We start from the raw sequence: 10,307 nt of genomic DNA on the forward strand, positions 1-10,307 counted from the left end.
CTCTGAGTGTTATGGAGCCTTTCACCACCATGTACACAGGCACACACGCATACACACACACACGCACGCACGCACACGCACGCACACACACACACGCGCATACACACACGCACGCACTAGGGATGGGATGGGACGATAAGCGATATTATCGTTTATCGTGATAAAAAAACACTCAGTTACTATGAAAACCTCCACCGGCTGTCAGTCCGTCAGTCTGTCACACGTCACACTTTTGCCCTGCTCATATCTCCGCCACCGTTGCCCCGATCGATGCCAAATTTTGCACACACACTCCTTGGCTGCCAAACCACAACCTCCACCTCCATCAACTCTCACATGCCCCTCTTCTAGCGCCACCATGAGGCCGATTCTTGCTAAACACATTTTTGGACACTGCTCTTACAGATTTTGCCCTAAAATCACCTAAATCGGTACACAATAATATGTCTACACTCATGTCATCAACATGGATCTGTCCCATATAGCGCCACCATCAGGCCGATTTTTTGCTCTGCTCCTACAGATTTTGCTCTAAAATCACGCCGTGACCTAGCGGTCGCTTATCTCCCGATTAGGGAGTCTTACTGGTTTATCGTGATATCGTCCTCCGTCATGCACTGGGATCAATTCACCCTTTATTTGCCAAGCTGCATATCTGGTACCACTTAAACCCTCTATAACTGGTAAACGGTACTTATAATATACGTACTTGATACAGTCTTTTTTGACTCTCTATCAAATGTCTTTGCCAAAAAATAGCAGATCTACAAGCTCAGTTGTGAGCTTGTAGATCGGCTATTTTTTGGCAAATGTTCCGCCCCAAGATAATAGTGCACACACAGGCTGCTACTTGTCACCAGACCAGGTTCATCAATATTTCAGAAGCGGTGATAAATCTTTAATTAACGTCCTTATTATCAGTGCCAGGCGTGATCCAGACTGGCTGTTTGTGCAGCGTTCAGAGAGACAGTGACAGAGAGGCAGGCTGATGAGGAAATGACTGTTAACACTTTATTACACTGTTGTTATGGACACTGACACGCTTATAGTAGTTCTCCTGTGTTCTATGCTAGCTGCTGCTAGCACTGTGCAGGGTGGATACATAGAACACTGGTTCACAAACACTGGGAAATGAGGACCCATTTGTGGGTTGCAGATAGATGTTTATGAGTGCCTTAGATGTTTATGAGTGCCCCCCCCCCCCCCAAAAGATCACAATTTAAAAACAAAATTCAATGTTTTCCCGTAATGAATTCCATGGGATTGATTTGGGGGGAACCCAAACTAATGGGTGCTGTGATGCCAGTCCAGGGGTGCCTCAGAATAATCTGATAATATTTGGAATTCATCAATCAATATCCCTACACTGTGCTTAGTAAAACACAGAGGAAAGAGTGTGCATATTATTTACGTCACATAATATGATGTAAGAAACTAACAGTGTAATTCAGGGGTGCCTTGGATGAAAAAGTTATTTACAGCTGTGTCTTGAGTCAAAATATTGAAAAGAAACCCTGAACTAGGCTACTGGGGCTACTATCCTACTATCCTACTATCCTACTATCCTACTATCCTACTAGCCTGAAGCCAATAACTCTGCAGAAGTCTCTAGACGGCTGCTACACCAGAATGTTAAGTTTAGCAACATGATGTTACCAACAAGAATCTGTATGAATACCAAGGGTGAGCGATAAAATAGCAGCCAGGAGAATGAGGACACTGCATGCCAATTTAAAGACAGTAGACTGGTGCTGTGGGAACCAACACATGGGCAGCGGTCACCAGGACGTCCCACACTAACATAATGTGGATGAACTCAAGAAAGACGCAGGAGTGCAAAGCACCAAGGAGCTGCAAGTTGTATGGAGAACCAGGATGACTGGAGGGCTGGTCTGAAGACCACCTACAGAACTGTTTTCCAAACAGTGGGGCATGACCCATTTGTGGGCACACATGTTTATGGGTCTCAAATCCCATTTTCTTTTCCTACCAAAAAATAATATATATTTCAAAAGATTGAAAATATTCAGAAATATGTTCATTTCATTGAGCAAATTAAGATGTGTATACATTTTCAAAACGTAGGGGGAAAAAATAGCCGATCTACAAGCTCTCAAGGTGGCAGTTACTATGAAAAGCTCCACCAGCTCTGTCAGCCTGTCAGTCAGTCACGTCACGTCACACTTTTGCCCTACTCATATCTCTGCCACCATTGGCCCTATCAATGCCAAACTTTGCACACTCACTCCTTGGATGGCAAATCACAAACCCTCATTTCTCACATGGTCCTCTTCTAGCGCCACCATCAGGCCGATTTTTACAAAACACACTTTTGGACTGCTCCTACAGATTTTGCCCTAACATCACGCAAAGCGGTACACAGTGTCTTTAAAATCTAAATCAACATGGATCTGTCTCATTTCCCATATTCCCTCCTGATTGGCTACGATTGCCTTCTAAAGTTTGTGTATGCGACCTGATGGTCACTTATCTCCCGATTAGAGAGTCTAAAGCCCCTATCAGAGTCGGTACCGCGGTGAAGAGCTATCCACCGCGGTGTAGTCTTTTTGAGTCATAAAACTACAACTTTACGTCATTCCTCGCGGTGAAGAGCTTTCCACCGCGAGTCCCGACACATCTCTCTGTTTTTACTTTCAGACAGATCGGCTCTTCACCCCGTTCACTGATTGGTCGACCTAGACCAGTCAGTCCCGGTGAATAGGACTTCACCGTGACTGACTATGATGGCCTTCACTTATTTTCTGACTTGAGGTGGAAAGCTTTCCACCTAAAATTTGCGGTGGATAGCTCTTCACCTTGGACTCTGATAGAGGCTTTACTGGCAGATCTGTTTTCACTGCGTTTTTGGGTCAAAACCAGCTTTCGTCTACGGACCCTAATCAAAGGAGGGACGTTCGTGGATAGAATTTTTCATTTCCAGGGTGAAGGAAAAGACATGGTCCACCCTGCCATGTGCTTATTTTTTTTACATCCTGGTCACATGGTGCGTTGCTGTTGCCGGGGAGAATAAGGATGTAACACTGAAAATGCCCGTGGCAGAGACAGATTAATTAATGGATTAATTAATAAATTAAAGAGTGAACCAACTGTCACTGCTGTGACTCTAAACATACGATGCATCAACTATTGAAGAACACACCATACCGTAGCTCTCGCCTACCCTCAATGACCATACATGAAAGATAGATAGCATTTATAGGTTTTATATAAAGTTTTTTTACTGATTAGGTGCTTGGTCTACCTATGTTATTTTTTTCTAGATTGATATTTCTATGCATTTGATGTATTGATGTTGATGTCTTGATTGCGACCGTTAGGTCGCAATTACTATCAAAACCTCCACCAGCTGTCAGTCTGTCTGTCAGTCAGTCAGTCTGTCAGTCAGTCACACGTCACACTTTTGCCCTGCTCATATCTATGCAACCGTTGCCCCTATCCATGCCAAACTTTGCACACACACTCCTTGCCTGCCAAACCATCAACTCATTGCCCTCTTCTAGCGCCACCATGAGGCCGATTCTTGCAAAACACATTTTTGGACACTGCTCCTACAGATTTTGCCCTAAAATCACGCTGTGACCTGACGGTCACTTATCTCCCATCTTACTGGTCTATTACCTTGCTTATTGTATTGATGTTATTATCTTGCTTATTGTAAGTCGCTCTGGATTAAGAGCGTCTGCTAAATGCCTAAATTGTAAATTTACATCATCAACTATTGCACACAGTAAACATACGACTGCATCAACTATTGAAGAAGAGACAGATCAGATCAGCTCAGTTTGTCCCTCAGGCTCCCTAGCCAACATGGAGGCCCACCAAACATAGAAATATGTCACACAAACAAACACAAGTCACAACGTCAGGGAGGCTGTGGTGAATAGTTGACACAGCAGTGCTGTCAACGCGCTGGCTGGCTGCTGCTCTGCTGTATGTACTGTACTGTACTGTACTGTAAGAGCAGGGGTTCCCAAACTGTTTTGTCTCAGGGCACCCCATGAATATTGTTTTAATCCGAGGCACCCCTACATTATAACTCATTATAACTCACTCCCAGCACCTTACAGTATATTTATAGCATATGGTTGTTGTCGGGTGGAAACCTTGTATGTTCAAAACCGTTCGTTTTGTATTTATCATCTATAAAATGTACTAAACTAGTGAAAACAGCAGATCTACAAGCACACAGTGTGCTTGTAGATCGGCTGTTTTCACTAGTTTTGTGCGACAGTCTTGTATGATTAAGCAGGGCTTTGCTTTACCAAAAGACGTACACATTTGAAACTTGGAGATACAAGGTTTCTGCCCGACAGTGACGATATTTTAGTGATTATGTCGCGAGGAAAACGTTTAGATAATAGCCATTTTGGTTAGACCTGACAAAAAATATGTTTGTACTTCAAGTTTAAAATGATACTTAATATTTTTCAAGTGTCCAAATAAATTCCAAATATTATCAAATTACCTCGCGGCACCCCTGGACTGCCGTCGCGGCACCCCAGGGTGCCCCGTCACCCACTTTGAAAACCCCTGCTGTAGAGACAGTCTACAACTGTACTGTACTCTACTGTATGTCTGACTGTGAAAACCGCTCATTAACTCAACGCAGGCTAATTATCCACATGTTAGCAATCTACTATACACAATACAGTTAGTCTCTCTCTCTCTCTCTCTCCTCTCTCTCTCTCTCTCTCTCTCTCTCTCTCTCTCTCTCTCAGTAGTAGACAGACAGTAGCAGTAACAGCTAACAACAGTAGCCTCCATAATCCATACAGTAAACACAGAGAGTGTAACCACAGAGCTATAACATATAGAGTGTAACTAAAGTAGCAGGGAATATGATCATATTGGGGATGTCCCCTAACTGTCCACATTGATTATTTTGGAGGTGTCCACAATTCAATATGATCATTTTGGAGGCGTCCCCAGATCAAGTATGGTTATGTTATAGATAGATAGATAGATAGATATATAGATAGATAGATAGATATTTATTATGTGGGGGTGGTCCCCTTGTTAAAGCATGATGATGTGTGAACACGAGTAATAATGCAGCAGTAGCTAACAGTAGCCAGTGTCAGTTAGTCTCTCTCTCTCTGTCTCTGTCTCTGTCCTCTCTGTCCTCTCTCTCTCTCTCTCTCTCTCTCTCTCTCTCTCTCTCTCTCTCTCTCTCTCTCTCTCTCTCTCTCTCTCTCTCTCTCTCTCTCTCTCTCTCTCTCTCTCTCTCTCTCTCTAAAAACATTGAGTACACGCAGACAGTAGCAGTAACAGCAAACAACAGTAGCCTCCATAATCCATACAGTAAACACAGACAGTGTAACCACAGAAGTATAACATATAGAGTGTAACTAAAGTAGCAGGGAATTATGATCATATTGGGGATGTCCCCAGATCAAATACAGTTATTTGATCTGGTGTCCAGTCCACATTGGTTATTTTGGAGGTGTCCACGTTCATTCAAATATGATAATTTTGGGGTGGTCCCCAGTTAAAACATGGTGATGTGTGAACAATGAACATGGGTAATAATTCAGCAGCTAACAGTAGCCTCCTCCATACAGTAAACAACAGCATTAAGTTAACAGTAGCCTCCATACAGTAGACATGTATTGTACACAGTAGCAGTAAGCTAACAGTATCCTCCAGAGTCCATAGAGGAAACATGAGTAAACGCAGACAGTGTAACCATAGAGCTATAATACAGAGTGTAACCCAGCTTTGCTCCATAGTGTTAGAATGAGTTCTCCTTAACCCTATGCCACTAACCATCCATTGTGCTGCAGAAAGCCTGCGCACCCTCTCTTATGTTGTATTTAAAGAATACACTTTCTCTACTCACCAAAACAAAGATGGCTTTTGGGAGTTGAAAGCCTACTTTCCTTAGTGGCAACAACTCTGAGCCCCCACCTCACCTCTAAAATACACTTTTTAACCAGAAAAGAAAATATTTCACCGGAAATTCTAGTTGCTCCACAGCACCCTCTACAGATCTTGTCAATAGAAATGTCCATTGACCAGATTTTCACCTTCCGGTGAAATATTGTTGTTTTCTGTCCATAAAGTGTATTTTAGACATGAGGTGGGGGCTCAGTGTTGCCACTGAGGAAAGTAGGCTTTAAACTCCATAAAGCCATCATTGTTTTGAGTAGCGAAACTGTATGTGTTATTTATTTTTGGACCAGAAGAAAGGTGAGCAGTGTATCCTGCGGCATAGTGGATGGTTAGTGACACAGCGTTAAGGAAAACTCCTTCTAGCAATATGGACCAGAGCTACAGTGGAAAGGGTTGTAATACAAACTATAGTAGTAATAGTAATATTAACTCCTAGTAACCATAGAGGTATATCTAACTATTCATTTACCAAATGTCTGTCTGTCTGTCTGTCTGTCTGTCTGTCTGTCTGTCTGTCTGACCGTCTGACCGTCTGTCTGTCTGTCTGCATGCTGACATCACTGATTGACATCACTACAGTGCCCACATTTAGAGATGACATCACAGACTGGCCTGGACACAGAACACCATATATGGGCATACGAGAGTGCCAGCCAGCCAGACAGATGGAGACACTAGGTATTGCACAGCTGGACATGGATGGTGACTATTCTGCCCAACGTGCACCGGTCTGGTAATAAATATTAATAATCTATAGAATATCCATCCGTCGTCTGTCTACAGTATTCTGACATCATAGTACTAAGTAACATCACATACTGGGCCTGGACATGGAACACCATACATGGGCATAGGACACGGAACACCATATGTGGGCATAAACGGGTGAAACAGTGCCACTGATACCGCTGACTGTACTGCGCATGAGTCTCCACCATGGTAAAAGCTGCATGCTGAAACAATGCCCAAATTTGGAGATCACTGATACGTCTGGGTTCTCCAACATTACTTCTGAGACTCCTACATTCAATCCCTCATAGACTGTGTGTGCACAACCCCGAGCACAGGACTAGTTAACATTAACAGACAGTGTAACTAACTCCTAGTATGACATCTGACATCATACCCTTTTATTCCCATACATGGAGATCCCTGTCTGTAGAACCAGCCACACAGAGATACATAGTTAATGTACTATAAAGCCTCTATCAGAGTCCAGGGTGAAGAGCTATTCACTTCACCGCGTTGTAGTTTCCTAGCTATCACCTAGGCTTTGTTGTGTATTTTTAGGTGATGGCTAGAAAACTACACCGCGGTGAAGTGAATAGCTCTTCACCATGGACTCTGAGGCTTAACTATACTATAGCATAGTAATAGTACATTAACAGACAGTGTAACCATAGAGGTATATTAAAGTACCTGGAAAGGGTTGCTGACGTCCTGCAGGTCAGTATATATTATATTATAGATTAGTTAGTATATTAACATAAAGTATTATATAGTATAGTATTATAACAAGCCTGGAAAGGGTTGCTGACGTCTTGCGGGTCAGTATATTAACATACAGTATATTAAGAGTAACAGTATAAACAGTTATACAGTAGTATAGTATAGTTATAGGACATTAACAGACCATAGAGGTATATTAAAGTACCTGGAAAGGGTTGCTGACGTCTTGCGGGTCAGCGAACGGGTTGCTGTCGAATTCTGACATGATGTTGGTCCAGTCTTATGTTCTCTGCTGTCTCATAAACCTATAGGTGAGTGTACAGTCCACAGGCAGGGTTTAAACCATTAACTACTGATAATAACTGATATTTAGACTATGAATAATAATAATAATATCCGTGTTGTCTCCGTGACGACATGCAGCCTTAATGAGTGTGACAGACACCCAGAAGCTACGTCACGTCCGGTCTGCTGACGGCCTCCTTCTTCTTCTGCTGTGGATTTCCGGCGGAACCAAGGCGTGGTGAGCGCGTTGCTGCCACCTGTTGGTAGGTGTAGTCACGTCTACACCAGTGGTTCACAAACATAATTATGTTTTATTTATCTACAGACGATTAAATTAATGTGCAATATTGTTTTCACACTCTCAACAGTAAACAAACCAACATACAGCAGACCTATATGTTTATTTCTAAAGTTACAAATGAAAGACTTTCAAGACCTTTTCATACCAAAATGGGCCAAATTGTCAAATTATTTAGAGATGAATGAGGCAAACATTGGGAAAATAGCACATCTACAAGCTCAAAATATGGAACAGAGTCAAACGAAATGTATAATGCCTACAATTCCAAGTGCTTGCTTGTCAGGGGGGGAGTCCCCAGTTAAAAAAAATATTATTTTGGGGGGTAACCAGTTCAAAAATGATTATTTGGGGGTGTTACGGCCTAAACAGTTTGAGAACCCTGGCTGTATGGGAAAATAAGTAATCTCTGAAGTGTTTAAACTGTTACTGTGTTGGGGACCCCCTGGAACCCTCTCAATGACCCTGAGTGTTTAAACTGTTACTGTGTTGGGGACCCCCTGGAACCCTCTCAATGACCCTGGGCTTCCACAGAACTACACTTTGAAAACCCTTCTAATTCCTGTGGAAATAAGCCTCGGCTTTCTAGGATCTCCTTTTAGTTGACCTTGTACCAGTGATTTGTACTGTCATGAAACTGTACTTTTTTCTATTGCAAACTTCTAATAAATTCTTCAATCAATCAATTCTTCTAGATTTAAAAACCTAATTAAATAGAGTGGTATAAAGTGGAAGAATGTAATTATCATGGGGATAAAGGCTGCACCAGGGAAGATCAGCTCAGGGATAGGCCTATTGGACTGTATGTAAAATGTTTACATAAAACAAGACAAAAAATACATACATCCACCAATGTCAATATAATTATTCTGAGAATTACAATGGGTAACTAATTAGGCCTGTGAGGTTAAATCTATTGGGTTTTCGTCAAAACTATGTTGTGCAAAAGCCCAGCTGATCATTATGTTTACCTAGAAGATAAAATAGAAAATAGAGAGATGATTTTAAAAGTGATGAAAAAAGACATTGAAGATGCTCAATGAAAATTCAAGAAAGAGCCTAGAGTGACACCTTGTGACCAGACATGGAACTACACAGGATCGAGGACAAGTATAAGAGCAGTAAGAGCAAGTAATAGCAGGTCCTGCTTGGCCTTTCTTCTCTGGCCCACCTCACCGCTTATCGCGGGGAGGCTCACGGTAGCTGACAGAGTAGGCCTACAGCATCTTGCAATGGGCCTGGTGTACAAGATACTCTACTCCACCAAGATACCCATGTACGATGTACCTGACAAACTGCTTCCTAATCGTCAGGGATGTCTACAACTACAACACCAGAGGCAGCGCCACAGATCATGTCCAACCCAGATTTGACTCTTAAAAAAGGTTCAAATTCGTTCTCCTGCAGTGCCATACCACTAACATGTGGAACGCCCTGCCGCAAGCCCTAAAGGAGAGGAGCCTAGTTGGGTTAAAAATGGCAGTTCCGTGACCGTGGAGAGCAAAGGTCCGTTTCTCAATGGATTTGTCATCTAGGAGGGTTTAACACATTTGGCAGGGGTGTCTTTTTTAAAATGGCGGGGAGAATGTTTGACAGCTAGGGTAATTTTCAGTCTCATTCACGTGCTATACACTATAAAGGAAAAAGTGACTCCCAAAAAATCGTCTTTAAGTGGGATGTGAGGGGTCAAACTAGTTTTTTTTTTCGTTATTCTGAATCCATTGCAAGCATTTATTTTGCATGAAAAACATTCCTTGGGCTAAAAACTGACCCCAAAAGACTGTGAAAATTGATGACTCATCACTAAACCATCGTATTGTGGGGCCATTTCTTGCCCAAGGAAAGTTTTTCATGCCAAACAAATGCTTGCAATGGATTCAGAATAATTAAAAATCCAAATCCAAATCCATTGAGAAACGGACCTTTGCTCTCCACGGTCACGGAACTGCCATTTTTTACCCAACTAAGTAAATCCCTAGCCTCCTTAAAAGTCAGTCTGAAAAGTCACTTACAGGCGGCTGCTGCTCGAAACCTGTAATAGACTAAGCCTATACTTATCTCCCCTTTTCCATTAGATGTATTTTATATTTTATACATTTATTTTTTATAACTGCCTTTTCCCCCTTATTTTTGTTATTGGTGATTTCCTATGCAAAGTGCTGTGTTCTATCCGTCTGTCTTTCAATGATACATAAAGATACATGAAGTGATACAAGACGAAATGATACAAGATAGGCCTACATGAAGTGGTTCCTGACTAAATAAGCCGAAAAGCTTACCAGGATCTCCTTTTAGTTGACCTTGTACCAGTGATTTGTACTGTCATGAAACTGTACTTTTTCCAATGCAAACCTCTAATAAA

The 10,307-nt window shown here is 42.1% G+C and overlaps 1 protein-coding gene across 1 annotated transcript in view; it reads right to left on the bottom strand.

Annotated features, from left to right (window-relative positions):
• Positions 1-7,723, bottom strand: part of LOC308298858 (secretory carrier-associated membrane protein 1-like) — a 42,745-nt gene extending 35,022 nt beyond the window's left edge. The window contains exon 1 of the mRNA XM_080742547.1: positions 7,568-7,723. Coding sequence (XP_080598673.1) covers positions 7,568-7,627 — 60 coding nt within the window. The 5' untranslated portion in view covers positions 7,628-7,723. The remainder of the gene's footprint in view (positions 1-7,567) is intronic.
• Between the last annotated feature and the right edge of the window lie 2,584 nt (positions 7,724-10,307).

The sequence above is a fragment of the Nannobrachium achirus genome (genome assembly GCF_963921795.1).
Source record: "Nannobrachium achirus genome assembly, chromosome: 15".
NCBI lineage: Eukaryota > Metazoa > Chordata > Actinopteri > Myctophiformes > Myctophidae > Nannobrachium > Nannobrachium achirus.